The sequence below is a fragment of the Trachurus trachurus genome (assembly GCF_905171665.1).
Source record: "Trachurus trachurus genome assembly, chromosome: 3".
Taxonomy (NCBI): Eukaryota; Metazoa; Chordata; class Actinopteri; order Carangiformes; family Carangidae; genus Trachurus; species Trachurus trachurus.
This window is the reverse complement of record NC_139893.1, coordinates 14246234-14262508: the sequence shown is the minus strand read 5'-3', so window position 1 is coordinate 14262508 and position 16275 is coordinate 14246234. Positions and strand designations below refer to the sequence as shown.

The 16275-nt window shown below is 40.2% G+C and overlaps 1 protein-coding gene across 1 annotated transcript in view; it reads left to right on the top strand.

Annotated features, from left to right (window-relative positions):
- Positions 1-16275, top strand: part of LOC310984129 (CUB and sushi domain-containing protein 1-like) — a gene marked incomplete at both ends in the record, with an annotated part of 396452 nt that overhangs the window by 322240 nt on the left and 57937 nt on the right. The window contains 6 exons of the mRNA XM_083969256.1: positions 4092-4210; positions 4556-4625; positions 5511-5627; positions 6272-6481; positions 9043-9231; positions 11965-12142. Of these exons, the coding sequence (XP_083825382.1) occupies positions 4092-4210; positions 4556-4625; positions 5511-5627; positions 6272-6481; positions 9043-9231; positions 11965-12142 (883 nt within the window). The remainder of the gene's footprint in view (positions 1-4091; positions 4211-4555; positions 4626-5510; positions 5628-6271; positions 6482-9042; positions 9232-11964; positions 12143-16275) is intronic.

Here is a 16275-nt window from a genome sequence, read left to right as displayed (position 1 = left end):
TTTATTTTGGATTCCTGTTCCGCTTGCCTGCTCATCCACCCATCTGTCTGTAAGCCTGTTTTCATATATTAAAGACTTCTTCACTGCGTTAGCCCGTCTTTGTGTGTCTGTGTGCCTGCACTGTTATCAGTAAGACCTGACAGTATAATCCGACCAGTTATGGACCCAGCAGACCTTTTTGAAGAAGAACGTTATGATTTGTCATCCCTTGTGTGCTGGAATGGGGAGTGGAAAAGAGCCCCTAGCAGAGAGTATAAAGAGACTGCACTAAAGTCAGCATGTAGAGAAAACCATGGCTAAGGAATTCCCTTCCTGATGGGCTCCAAAACTTTCTAAACATCCCTAATTCGTCACAAATCTCCCAGTCTGCTAGACATCAGCCAGTCTCCCAGATGACTAGCCACCAGCATGCTCCAGAGTCTGCCAATCCCCTACTTGCTTCTCAGATGGTAATGCCAAGGTTAGTTTGCCTCTTTCTTGCTGCTCATGCCTCAGTCAGATCGCCTCTGGCCTGTTACCCTCAGGGCTGCAGCTTCTAACCTGCACCCCAGACAGCTAGACTCTGGTCTGCTAACTTTCTGTTTGCATCTGAGCCGACTAATATCCTGTTTGATCTTGATCCTAAAGACCTTGATCAGTCCCATCTCCCTGAGACTCACCTTGGTCTTGCTAGGAGGTACCTAGCGGTTGGAGCCCCAGTAAGAAATCAAAGAAAGCAGAGTCCAGAGAGTCTCAGCTGCTTAGCTGACTAGAGCCTCAGCTGTCCAGTGAGCCCAAACCTCTACTGCAGAGTCCCACAATTGATGCCCAGCTGGACAGGACATGAGCCATCACCACCGACGACCTGTCAGTTCGGCCTAGTCCTGCCTGTTTCTGCCCAACTGATGTCTCACCTTTTATTGACTCACGGGTCCCAGCTAACATTTCACTTGTCCTATAGCTGTTCTTGAATGGGCCTTTCCACTCAATATCAAGCTTATCTCCAAGTCTGTCCCAAGTCTTCCATCTGGGGCAAATGCCATGCCTGTTCCTGTTGTTGTTCTTGAATCAGCCCACATCAGAACCTGTTCCTTATTCACAGTCCGCTCACAGGCCATCTCTGGTCTCCAGTTGAAAGATCATGGCTTGGACTTTGTCTCAGTTGTTGTGTCTAGCCTGATCCTGATGCTGTTGTTTCATGAGGCTGTCTGCTTGTTGTTTGCCAACCGTATTTGTTTCTGGTTCTCTTCCTTACCCCACCCATGCATACCCCTTTTCACCAAGGCAGTTCTGGGGCTGTACCAGGCTTTCTTGTTTCCATGGTATTTGAGTACCTTTTTTGTTGAGGGCGGCATAGTAGTGTAGTCCAGAGTGCACCCTGCCCTCACCAGCTGGAGCTCCAGCCTCTCCTCGTCCCTACAGAATAAGGATGAGCAGAATAGCTAATGGATCTATATTATAAAGAATACCTATCAACCATGTCCTTAAGATGCTTCTAATGTGCTTTTATGGCAAAACCATAACAATACCTGCCATTTCGTGGCATTAGCTGAGTATTTGCTGGTTTCAAGGAAACCAAAAGCAAGTGCTCTTTTAAGAACAACATGCCAAGCACTGAGGTTTTTCCAAGTTCCGCTTCAAAATATATGTCATACGTTTCACCAAGAGCTCTTGCAGTTCTCAGGTGGTAGTTTGGCTTATCTCATGATGAGTGCCAACACTTTAATCTCCAGCAGAATTTGTTCCAACTTTGCCTCAGAGGTTCTACAGGAAGTCTCTCCATGAAGTAGGCTTTCACCTTTTTTTCATTAAACACCAAGGTATGCAGCAATCGGGCAACCTATTTGTCAAATACATGATGAGAACAGAGACATCAAAATGATTATTTAAGAAAGAAAAGAAAATCTTGTTGATGACTTTCACATTTGGAATTTATGGACTGAATAATTAAAACAGTAATAGTGTAACTATTTCTGGAACAATGCATGTTATTCACTGATCTTTCACTGTGTTGTTTTCTGTTTTCCACTATGTTTACTGCAGAACCTGGAAAAAATATCCCTCATAGCTAAAAACAGTAAAGGGAAAACAGAATCTTCACATGTTCTTGAATATTTTACCAGCTGCCAGATTTAGCTACATATCGTCAAAGTTTACCCCGTCTTTAGCTATTGTGCTGCTACAATCTCCAGGCCAGTTTTGCAGTAATGGGGTAGTTTCTAAGAGAAGATAATATCATGTGCTGGGGACATGTGAATAATTGTGGTTGTGCTGTTCTCATCATTTAAAGCTGACTTAAGGGTCTTTCTCCTAAAGCGCAGAGTGAGACATCTCTCTCCCCTGACTGTCATCAAATAAACAGAAACAGGAGTATAGTAAATCCAGTCAGTTAGACTTAAATGCTGACACTGACTAGTTGTAGTCTAGTGGCCCTAGTGGGGTGGTTTGTGGTGCTGTCAGCGTTTTACAGAGCATCACTGCTCTCTCATAACCAGGGAAAAGAGGGAGCAGTTTGCTCACACGCAGAGAGATAGGGAGAGGGAGAGAGAGATGGTCAGCCTAATGGAATAGTTTCATTGATCAGTTGTCATGACAGCCTGCTGATGCTCTGCCTAATAATACATGGTGTGTGCAAATGTGTGTGTCTGCAAGTTACAGTCTCATGCAGCTTTTTCACTTATGCTCTTCTAAAAAAAAAAAAGTCTTCTTCATGCCCCTCTGCAAACACACACTCTTGAAACAGTCACTCATGCGCATGCACACAGACGAGCACACACACACACAAACACACTCAACCCCCCCTTCTTTCACTCTCTACCCCTCTTCCACCCCTGTGTTGCCATGGTAACTGCTCTAGGGCAGTCTCCTGCGGAATTTTCCGACTGAAACACACAAGCAGACACAAACACACACACACACACACACACACACACACACACACACACACACACACACACACACACACACACACACACACACACACACACACACACACACACACACACACACACACACACACACACACACACACACACACAAACACACAGATACTCTCCTAGTGATGCTATTTGATAAAGGGCTGGCTGCTGTCAAACTTATTAAGGATGTATTTTAGCTTTATTGTTGCTGGAATACATAAAGTCATTATTTTACTTTCACATACTTTCAGTGGCACTGTCAGGGATGACAATGCTCACACACCTTTATTGAACAATTTATAAATGAGCTCTTGAGTATAATCTGTCACATTAGTTCTTGATCAAATGAATCTAGTTTTCTCTTAATTTTTCATTTCAAGTAAAATGTATTTATACAGCACTTTTCACAGCGCTGTACAGATCACATCAAAGATACAAAGTTAAGATAACAGAAGCATGTGAAAATGCAAAAAAAAAAACCACACAGTACATATTTAAAAGGTAAATAAAAACATGAAATACAGACTCACAACCTCGTCTAAACAGATGCACCTCACGCTTTTTAAAAGAATCCACTGACTCAGCAACCTTTAGAGTGTGGGAAGAACATTTCACAGTTTAGTTGCTGTGGCCTCAAAAGTGTTATCAACATACTGTAGGCCTTTCAGCAGGTACATGGGACAGACAGTAAATTTAGCTTATTGCACCAACACAGGAGCTCGACCATGCGCTGTACTGTATGTAAGAACTGGATCTTGTATTTAACGAGGTGGGGATGTTAATATAGGGGTTAAAACTGTCTATTTGACCTAGTAAGAGTCTGGATACTGTGCTACTGGACCTAATAGTCATTACCTTACTGTACCTAGAAGCGTGGTCATGTAGATACATCCTATGAAACAGTGCTATTAATTCTAGGATGGTTTTTTTTCTATTCTTTTCTTTTGAAATGAATTATGAAATGAAACTACATTGTTGATATGTAGAGTAAATTTGAATAAAGTGACTTAAGATAGATGAATCTAATCAAGGCTGTAATGGTGGTTTAGCTGTTTTGATTTACTGTACACAATTTCCTGTATATATTATCATCATATCATGTGCACTGGACAAACAATTTGAGCCAGAGGCTGAGTAATGATTGCATAGAAAACTCAATGATATAACTTCTGTTCTTTTTCTCTTTTTTTGTAGCTGTTGGCCTTACCACCTGTCCTGAGCCAATGATCCCAGCCAATGGCATTAAAACAGGAGACAGATATATGGTCAATGAAGTTGTGGCATTCTCCTGTGAGCCAGGGTACACGTTACAGGTAATACAAAATGCCAAAAAAACACACACATAAAACTGACCAATAAAAAAAAAGTATTAGTAAATTCTTACCTCTTTTACACCTTGTGGCTAGTATTAATCAGATTATGCTGTTTATGCAGACTACTGTAGATGCTTAAATGTCACTTTCTGTATGCTTGCTTGCAGCAACAACATGAAAAGGTTATAGCTTTGCTTTAGTTAAATGTACAACAAGATTCCAGCCATAGAAATACTTTCCTCAACTTGTTAAATGAAAAAACAAACATCTTTACTGTTGAAAATGAACCAAAAAATTCCCTTTGTCTTCTTCTTTTAAACTAACCAACCACATTAACATTTTCAGGGCCTCTCTCACATTTCCTGTATGCCTGGAACTGTGCGCCGATGGAACTACCCACCTCCTCTTTGTATAGGTACAGACACTCACGCTGAGACATTGAACTGCAAGTTAAAGTGTTTAATGAATGACTGAGTCAATGAGGAGAAAATATGTCCTGTAGGTTGAGCATAAAATGACACAGAGTGTGCACTCACAGTAACATTGTACAGAAATATAAATTATTTTTATACAAATCAAAATAATAAAGAAAAATAACTGAATGGGAAAGTGCAGCATTTAGTTTTTACAGTGTCATAGAGTCACGGTCTATAGTATCAAAATGCCTGTTGGAAACAAACTGAATTGATACCTTGTGCTGAGAGCCATGCTTCCTAACTTCTGCAATAGTGTTGGAGAACTTTGATCACATTTATATTGGTTTAGGCCTGAAAAATTGAGTTATTGGTGAGGATGTAGCAGGTACAGAAAGTCCATCACAGTTGGACTTGATATTGATTCGTCAGGACTAACTACACTCAAATCTTCCGCCCCCCCTCCCTTCCATTAGGTGTCGAATTCAACATCCATATAGCAGTTAGAGAAAGTTGCATTAACCCAATCTGTTGATCAGTGTGGGCACCAGAATAGATTTTAATATGCTGTACTCAGTCTTAAAACTATTTGTATTACTGTATGTGCTTCAGTTAAAACAAAATAAGTGGACTTAATAACACAATTTTCCCTAATCTGCAATCATAAACTGAAAATAGCATACATTAGCATATCAGATATTAGCAGTTTTTTTCAGTTGGGTAATGTAGCATCACCAGCCTTTGTTCCTGCGTGGGGCTGTTTATTCTAATCTGTGCCGTAACCGTCTGTGTGTGTTGAACCCAATAAGACAAAGTGATAATCTTTACTGAACATTGCTCATGTGCTGCCTGTTTTAACAAAGTACTTGCTGTGCTTGTGTTGTCAGCTCGGTGTGGCGGGGTGTTGTCTGAGATGAGTGGTGTCATCCTTAGTCCAGGTTTCCCTGGCAACTACCCTGGCAACCTGGACTGCACCTGGCAAATCACCCTGCCAACTGGATATGGTGAGTCTTGTAGGGTGTAAGAGCATTCCTAAAAAGGAATATGTCACTTTCAGGACATCTGTTGGGGTATTCAGGAAACACATTGCATTTTTTAGAGCAAAAACTGCTGCACATATGAAAGCTTCACCACATGTTTCATTGGGGGGTGACACATAGTGCTGTTTAATGACAGTGCTAACTGATGTTGTGAATAGGGCACAGTTTCTACCAGTCGCTGTATACTGCTGGTTTTATGTGTCATAATATGGTACATAAATACCAGCAGTATACAGCGATATATGATTTTTATTTTCAGAAATGATAATAATACACTGAGGTGACAGCAAAACTAGAGGTTTATTGTAATTGTCTCAGGCAATAACACTTCAATTCTGTCTTTGGTGCAGGTTAAAAAAACATAATGAATTACATAATAAAAGAACCAAATACAAATACACAGATTGACATGTGATTTTAAAATGTGCAATAAGCCCAATGTTCTTGATCTTTATGCTTTCACTTTGTCCTTACAGTATGTTGTACACTGAAAACTACATCAAATGTGAACATGTTCTGCGGTCATTCTTAAATCTATAAAATCTAGGCCACCCAAGATCCTGTTAGGTATAAGAATCTTTCACATCCATCATGTCTTTGTCCTCTAGGAGCCCATATTCAGTTCCAAAACTTCTCCTCTGAAGACAACCATGACTTCCTGGAGGTCAGAGCTGGAGCACAGCACAGCTCTGCTCTCATTGGACAGTTCACTGGCGCACAGATCCCACCCCCTCTACTGAGCACTACCCACCTGACGATCATCCACTTCTACAGTGACCACTCTGAGAACAGGCCTGGATTCAAACTGACCTACCAGGGTGAGTTCACGTGTGTTTTTTTTTTTTACTTGATTAATATTTGTTTTTTGTGGTAATAACTACACACAGACACAAACCCTGAGGTCATTACTGTAGGTACCTTCGAGTTGAAAGTTGCCCCTCAAGGGATGAGAGAGCACACTTGCACTCAAATAGAGCTGTTTTGTTTCTCTATATTTGGGAACACAAGTTAGTTGCTTAAAAATGATTTTGAAAAAAAAGGCCTTCTCAAATGTTGTGAATAAATTAACATCCAAACCTAGTGGCCAAATTACAAAGCCTTCTCAACTCCAAGAAATGAAGAGCAGGATGAAAAAACATATTGCTATGTGGTTTTGAGCTTTGATCTGTGGATGAGTCATGCTAAAGACTTATAAAAAAAACCTTATGGCTTTCCTCTCATCATTAAAAGAGATGGATTGTTAGTAAGCCCCTGTGAGAGACTGCCATCTTGTCCAGCAGGCTTTACTTGTGCTTCACATCAAAGACACAAGAGATGCACTGTGGGCTTATATGCCAGCATAACTAGAACAAGGCTTACTAACTTACATATAAGATAAACCACATTCACATGCACTTAATCATTTCCCCTTTTTTCTCCCAATTAGCAATGTCCAAGTTCCTTCACACCGTTGTCCTTGTCACTGCTAACTCCCACTGTTGGCATCACTGTGAGCAGTGTGAACAGGTTTCTTCGCATAGAGTGGCACCAGATGCTTTTTTTTTTCACCTGTGAGTGAAGGTTCACAGTGATACCCTAGACTGTGTGTGCATACAGTACGTTCACCCCTGCATCCTTCTAAGATACAAGCTCAGGGTTTGTACTCAAGGCCTTGGAGGTTTAGGGTTCAATAGGCTGAAGAGTTGTGTGCACATACATTAAAGCTTAGTGGAGTAAGTCCTGGATGCCAAAAAGTCACTATGAATAAAATGGAAAAATCCCTATACACTGATGCTTTGACCCGAACGCTTAAGGAAGCTCTGTTTCCAGTTGTAGAGTTCGGCACTCTGACATTACAGTGCCCAGAACTGCGTGCTTAGTATTGCCCCTGAAATCTGTTTGAGCCAACTTCCTGGTTATAGTTTCACAGCTGAATGTATCAACGACTGACATTGCCAAAACCATACATAAATAAATTGATGACTCAATCAGCATTACCGGTAAATTGAATGAATAATACATGAATGAATACATAAATAATGAAACCTAAATGTATAAATAAAATAAAACAAAATAGAGAAATATATAAGTCTGTGGGAAATAAATATTGGGAACATCGAGGGGAAATAAATGAATTGATGAATGAATAATAAAGAAATAGGAATTTAAATGGAAAGTGAATAAATAGTTGAATTGATACAAGGTTAAACTGATACAGAAGCAACAAAAATATCTGATATCACATTTACATTACTTAGTTAATGCCAATATTTTGATATCTTGTTCCATTTAATGGTTAATAGTAGTTATTCATATATTTATTAGTCATCTATTAATATCTGTTTTGTCAGATTTCGGCAGCTTCAGTTCAAAAATGTTGACTTCCCACATTCTCACTGCTTCCTCCCTCAGCCCCTGGTTATTTGTGTGTCCTGTCATATTACTTCCCCTAGATGCTGCCTTCACATGGGACCTCCACTACATCTGTCACCACTTGCTTTTCTTTTGCCTCTTCATGTTTAGTATGTCCAGTTAGTTTTGTCAATATTTGTTCATCTGTCGGATTCTAAAAATCCCACAGGAGCTTAATTCTGACGTTCCTAAACATCCATTGTGACATCTTCCATCTGGACATGGGGTAGTCTAGTATAATAATCAACAGCAACACAGGTGTTCCTGCACACATCCTGTGCCTTGATTGTATTGTTCAGGTCCCTCCTACATCCTGGATACTGTTACCAACAGCATGGACTGTTTCTGAGCAGCTCAAGCCCTACAGACCCTGTTTGTATTGACCTGGTTGGTTCTGAGTGCTTGTCCTTGTGTTGTGGAGTCCTGCCCTTCTCTCTAGCCTTTGGTAAATTGTAGTCTATTGTCAGCCACCACTGCTCTCAGTCAATGGCTCATTTAATGGAGGGTCTTGACTTGCAATGACACTCATGCAGAGTGAGACATGCTCCAAACAGACCTGTGATACTGATATTTCCTCCAGCAAGTGTTGGCACAATATGCATACATGTCCCATTGAACTGTGTGGGAGGAGATTAGATCTATTGATGTTGTTGCACTTACTGCTGGTAAACTCTGTGGGTCATAGATTTTTTAAATGCCCCCTAAAGTCCATTAGCTGTAGATGGAAAAAATGGTTTGAATAAAATGATTTGCAGCTGTCATTTTCGAATCACATTTTGGGAGGCAGCAGTGCAATGCTGCTGTGTAAGGCCAGACAGCGAGTTCAGAGGAATAAATACTAATAAGTACACAGCTCCATTAATCCTAATATAACTGCCTACCTGTGTTATTTTCTCGATGCACGATAAAACAGCTGAAATTGTACAAAATCACCTGTTGTATTTCTGCACTGCAACTCATTGCTCCCCATCTCTCTCTCTCTCTTTAGCTTATCAACTTCAAAACTGCCAGGACCCGATTCCTTTCTCCAATGGTGACATCATCAACAGTGACTACAGCGCTGGCCAATCAATAACTTTTCAGTGCTACCCTGGTTATGTTTTGATCGGACACCCAGTACTAACATGTCTGCATGGGACCAACCGAAAGTGGAACCACCCATATCCTCGCTGTGAGGGTAAGGACAACCAATGACTTGTAAAATGTTCGTGTCTGTTGGTTCTGTTAAAGGCTTATACAATATTCTAAATCAAGGTGCAACCAAAACATGCAGAGTTTAAGATATTAGCCAGTTTAGTTTTTGCTTTTACCACCAGCTCTACCCAACAGCATCCAGTTTTACATCTAGATATTTAGAAAGTCTTGTTTTTATTGATCCACTTGTCACTTTGATTATTTATGGTGAATATCAGGGCTTCATCAAGGAGAACAGAATAGTCATCAACACAACCTAAGTGCATGGTGCTATCTCAATTCTGGGGGCCACACCACAAGTTCAGATTCTTATACCAGAAAGGTCTGTAAGGGGAGATGTGTTAACACTCTATTGCCCATTGAGCATAAACACTAAGATAAAGATTTACACTTCCTAGGTGATGCCAAGGTAACAATGTTTTTTCTCTTTGTACGCAAAGTGTTATCCGGTGATGACACCAGAGATTTAAGACGAAAAAGGAGGGACCATGGCCTTGGCATGTTCCTGGGAGAGAGTGCAGGGGTAGATAACTGTCTCTAGCAGTATATCTCGGAGAGGGGCATCTAACTCTCAGCCTTCAGAGGGATTGACCTTTAACCACACACTACTGCATAGGAGATTCAAAAGTGTTTTTAACAGGGTGCCATCCCACTTGGTATCAAAATCACATGTGATCCAGCCTCTCTACCCCCTAGTAGCAATTATAGTGCAGGAACAGAGGGGGTGTTTAGCTGAATATGTAAAGTCTAGTCTGCCTGGTGCATTGATCATTTATCTAATTGAGGCTTATACAAGGTAGAATCTATCGCCTTGACCATGGCTCTGAAATATCAGGCGCCTAACTGTGCTGAGTATTGATAAATCCATCACATTCTCTGTGTGATGGACTCGGTGCTGGAGTGGCTGACAGATTTGTGATTGTGCCTATTTCCCCCAGTCCCACCCTTCTCCCTTCTTGTCAGTTCCGTCTCTGATCTGTAATATTCTCTAAGCTATGTGCTATAAATACTCATTTCTATACTACATTGTAGCCTATATGCTCTTTAGAGCAGTGCCACCTTCATGATCAAAGCGATAAATAGCAACATGTAGTCATGGAAGAGCAAGAGGATCACAGAGAGACACCGCTGCCTGTCACATTCCTATAATATTCCTTTCATATGTCTGTGATTATTTATTATTATCTGTGCTGCTGAAAGTACATCATATACCCAACCACATCCATAAGGAATATTTTAGGAGACTTACCTGAGAATGGAGCTGGTAATGTGACTCAGTAAATTAACCTGCACTGACCACTCTGTGCTTAGCAAGGTAACACTGTACTGTATACATTAAAACACAGTGTATTTTGAAAAATGAGCATTATTAGACCAGGGTATCTATTTTCACCCAGCTAAAGTGGTCAGAGAAAAATGGTTACATGGAAGCTATTAGGCCATTTACACCCATTGGCTCCCAAAATTGCTTGTGCACAATTTGTCGCAGTGCACTATTCAATACACGCCATGCAACCACCAAATGCTGCTTAAGGAAGTCAGGTGAGATAATATAAGAGCAACAAAGTGAACATAGAAATGAGGTCATGTTGGATGAATGAGACAAGCATTGAGCTTTCCCCCCGGGAGACTAAAGTCTGATTCATGTGTGAAATCAAAGGTAATATTAACTTATTTTTAGAGTTATTTGACTTATTACAGTCATTTTAATGACAGTTTAGTTTACTCACCGTGAGCTATTTGGTTAAGTTTTGGGCAGAGTCAGATCCTCTCAATCCTGTGTGTAAATATCATTGTAGATTGTGGACATCTGGGTGCAAATAGCATCTGCTTTATTAAAATGCACAACAGTAGTATGAAATGGATTATTATTTTGAATTTGAATTGACAATAGATGTACAGTTAAATGTGCAAAGGAAAAATAAAAATCACTTCTGTAGTAGTCTTCAAAATATTTACTACTAGCTGACAATGGTGTGCTCCAGTGACAACACACAACCCTGTATCTTCCTGCCTCACTGTGCTGCCTCAACCCTCTCATACTTGCTGCAGACCTTGTACTGAGAACTCTACTCCCATGATTAATAGAAAGACATTAATATGATATCTAAAACTCGGGACAGAATTAAAATGATTTGTTAAAGTCTTACAGGGTTAACTGTAAATTTTGGAAATTTAATAAATATGTCTCTGAGAGCTTTCCTTGCAATTTGGGATGATAAAACGCTGCTGCTGCCTCCTCTTCATGCTTAGAAGAGGAAGAGTGTTCAAGTAATTCTCTGATGGCTAAGTACTTGCTTTTGGTGTACTGTGAGAAACATGCCTAAGCAAACCTCAGTCCGATGCATAAAATGTACTGTAAAGGTGTATTACTCATTAATTTAACACACACTTATAAAAAGACAATTGCTGTGGGGAGAAGAAGAGAGATAACTGGATAAAATGGAACTGTAGACTTAGAAATGTCACAGTTAAAGTTAAGGAGTCCCGCAACAATGTCCACTGAGAGGCATGGGGCTTGTCTGTGTTGGTTGGTGGTCTGGGAGCAGGGGGTTGCTTCCATTGGGTGATTCACTTATTACTGGCCATAGTAATGGTAATGATTATATTTTTACTTTTCAGCCATTATTCCTGTCGCCTGATCCTTCCAGGTCTGGTGCATTAGAAAAAGTGATAAATTTGCAAATAGATGATTTTATAACTCTGCTCCCTGCAGCTCCTTGCGGCTACAATGTCACGGCTGACAATGGGACGATCTATTCACCTCAGTACCCCAATGAATACCCCAACTCCCAGGACTGTATCTGGCTCATCACCGTTCCCCACGGACATGGAGTTTATATCAACTTTACCCTATTGCAGACGGAGCCTGTCACTGATTACATTGCTGTCTGGTAAGTCTGCGTACACTCACACTTAAATATACACATGCACACACACACACAGATACACACACAAAAGCGTAAGCTTCTTTTCAGTCTTGTCCTTTATCCTGGGACTGATTGCATCACTGACGGATAAGTCCTGAATGCAGTTTCAGCCCGTCTTTTCTGTGCTTACTAATAAGAAGTTGTATCAACTTTAACATTTGTTTCTCATTCATTTTTGCCTGTCCCTTTCTCTCTGTCACACACACACACGCGCGCGCGCACACACACACACACACACACACTCACATGACCTCTTTTAAACAGATGTCCCCGGTATTGATTGCATTTTATTCATAATATATTTTACTTTTTACAAGCACAGTCTTGACTCTGCAAAGATATGTGTCAATTGTTTGAGGGAGATGCACATGAGCCCATCCAGGTGTGTGTATGGCATGGTTGATAGCGGGGATCACAGCTCCACAGACTCCTGATCCATACACACATGTATATACCTTATGTGATGAATACACAGAGTCTCCTGCAGTAATAATGGGATTCAGTGTGGAGGTAAAATTGTAATACAGGGAGTGTGAGAGTAATGCATTTACAATGGGACCACTGACCAATTCAATCTACCTCAGTACCGTGGCCATACACAGACCTGGATAGGGCTCAGGTACTCCGGCAATAATGATGAGATTCAGTGGGGAGTGGGAAATGTAATGAAAGGAGTGGTGGGGTTTGGTTCACAAATCCAGCTGGACTTGGCTGGATCTGCCAAGTTTGTGTCAGACCATGAGGCATTTCTCACTTCAGTGTCAGTTTTGCATCATATTTTCTCCAAAAGACACTATTGAAAAGTGAATTTATTAGGAAGAAATGTATAGTGGACAGCATCATCATTTGGTGTAGATTTGGTTTAGTAAAGACACACTTGGTGTTTTTGTTTGAGGTCGGGCTTCGATGTTTTGGCTCAAGAGTCAAGCTCCAGGGAGTGAGCAGTTGAAATGTAGGCGGTGGAAAAGTAATACATTCACAGTCAGTGACTACCCGCTTTCAATCTCACCGGCTACCAGGGCCATGGATATTGCAATGGAGAGGTGCAGCATCAGAGTTATTTTGCAGTTGCAAATTGATTTCAGTGATTCAGTGTTTTTTCATGGTAAACAAAATTATAAAATCATATTTGTGGACCGTGTGATCCCAAATGACATCTGTAAAGTGAGATCAGTGCAAACATAATGCACCCAAGTCTGACAAGTCCTTTTCTCCGACCCAGTTGGATATCGCCTACCTTCTTGGACCTTCAACAGTCTATTGCACCGGCATTATAGTCTAGTATATCGAACTGACTCCCACACCAGTAATCTGGTTTCAAAGTTTTAACAATCATCAAGGACACAGTCTTTAGATTTGATTTAGTTGAACCACCAAATGTTTTTAGTTTTTTTGATAAATGACTACACTAATTTCAATAGCACAGATTTTACTCCTAGTAAAATCTGTCACTTCACACATTCCCTCATACGGCCGTTTTTTATTTCTTACTACTGACAGCTGCACTGTAGATGTACTGTAGATGTACATCATAGTTATTTCAGCAAAGGTGGAACATCCGTAATTGCCTCGCAGGTGTTGTCAGCCAGATCAAAGGTTAGCGCATCGGGGACATTTCTCTTTGACAGAGATGTGCTTGTTGCTCACCTGCACTTCAACAGATCCTATTTTCTATCTTGCATCCTCGTGGCATGAGGCATTACTTTTTTGCCGAGTCTTTGGGCCATTTTAACATACACAGACGGAAACAATTTTTTTTTCATGTGAGAGGTTGGAGCTGTGTGAGAAGAATAACACGGCTTTTCCATTGAATTAATGGCCATCATTCGATTTAGATCATGAACACAGGCCCGTTTTTTTGTGGTTTGTATTTGTAATGCCTTAATTATGTGCATAAGCAGCGGACTGTTAATAAAACTGAATAACTGACATTATCTAATTGAACTCAGAAGAGCATAAGATTGGGGCCGCTGCTTTTGTCATGAATTGGGCTTTTGACTGTTTGGATTTTCGAATTCACTTGGACAGAATGTGAGCTGCTGGGTTAATGAGAAATTGATTGGGAGCATAATTTCAATTTACTGTAATATAAAACTTTTAATGGTTAACTCTTAAGAGTTTGATCCCAAAATTAATCATACAGGATCTTAATAAGTGGACTAAAGCAAGAGTATTATTGGTGGGGGGAAAAAATCAAGTTTCAGTGCACAGCTGTGGGACGAGGAGGATTTGAATATACAGTACAAGGTGTGTAACCCTCTAAAAAAACTGAGCAACGAAGATGAGATGGTAAAAAAATTAATGCCAATTGGTAACAGCTGATTCTTACAATCACCAGTCACATTCAAATAAGTCAATGAGGTCGTAGTGGTTAGGCTGATTTCCCTATTCACCAGCCTCCCTCTGGTCTGGTTTCTCATTAATCAAACTGGTGTGGGATATCTTTTGCCTTGTGCTTTGCTGTGTCTCGTATACTCCATAACTCAATGATACGTGTCAACTGATTCCTGCCTGGTATACCCCTGAGGTTTATGTGACAGCAGCTGCACCCAGACACCAGGGACTGAAGCCACGCGTCTCTGTGGTCCGCCACCAGTTGTGTTTGGCCCGTTGCCTAATATCACTGAACCGTTTCTAAGAGCATGCGATGGATCTAACACCAAATCAGCACAATACAATATAATGCTGTGTGCTCACTCTCATTACCAAGGTGACGAGCAAACAAAATCAAAAACAGATTTCAAAAATATATTTTATTTGACACCATTGAAATATTTTTGTGTAGTATTGGTGTTTTATGTAATATTGAAACTTTGAATTTGAAAGGTAAAAAAAAATCCAGTGTTCCAGTTATGGAAAATTTGTGTAGGGGAAATCATGGTTTTTTGTCATTCAGCAACAGAAAAGCTGTCATACATGCTCAGACAAATTGCAGCACTCAACTGTAAAGCAGCCTCTCACAACAAGAAGGGAAAACATTTAAGATACATCACAACATTTTAATAAACAAAGCCCCAGAAACATCTGTTCTCATATTGCAGTATTATTGTTCTATCAGTGCACTATAATTTCCAACCCTTTCACATGGTAATGCTGCTTCATCTCCACTGTGAAGGCATCAGTTTACTCTCAAAGAGGGGGTTTTGTGTTGGATCCTCTGTGCATAGCCAGACTGAGAGTGCTGTGGCAAAGAATGCACTGCTTGTACTGTAAAAATGATTTTATTTGGTGGTGAATGCCAGCTCCTATCAATCTGTTGACGTGTTCCTCCCAATCCCACCCCTGTTCTTAACTGAGCTGTGCTGGTGTCAATCCCCTGTAGTAGATACTGTAGACAGAGTAGATAAATAAGTGCCAAGTCTCACTAAATCACATTTATTTGTAATCTTTATTTTCAGAGGTAAGGCTTACTTAAAGTGTGAGGGCAAACATGTCATTCATGCTTCCTGAGTACGGTGTGTTGTTTCAGCAGGCGCTGGGATTGACATTAGCAGCTTTTGATGCTTATAAGTATACATAACATTTTACGGCTTGTGGTGGGCACTGACTTCATACAGTAGATTTCACTGGAGCACATTCTTACCTCTTAGGAAATGGTCACAGATCAACTTTGTCCACAGTTTCTGTATACTAATACTAAAAAAAATACTAAATGCAGTAGGTGAAATTGTGTAAATTATGTTTTTTTCTGCTATGGACTTGTGTGTTTTTTTTTAGTAGGGAAAAACAGAGCCACAAAATCCTTACACAGTTTTAATTTAAATGACCCAAATAGCACATTTTTAATCTCTAAATGAGCTCCAACACCTTCGGAAAACCTTGAATTATTGAGGAGCCAAGAGATCCCAGGCACTCTTCATGAATTAAAATTTTAAAACCCTTGTTTAATCCAATGGCATGTTCATTAAAAACCTAAAACTGGGCATTTAAGAACTTTAGAAAATGTAACCTTTCAACAACATTCAATATTTAATGAGTGAAGTTAAGCCTTTAATCCATCAGCTTTGTTCAATGAACTTGTTTGAAATGGGTAAAAAAAAAAAAGAAAAAAAAGCAAAGAAAAGAAAAAAGTAAAATATTTTTGCTACCCAATGAAC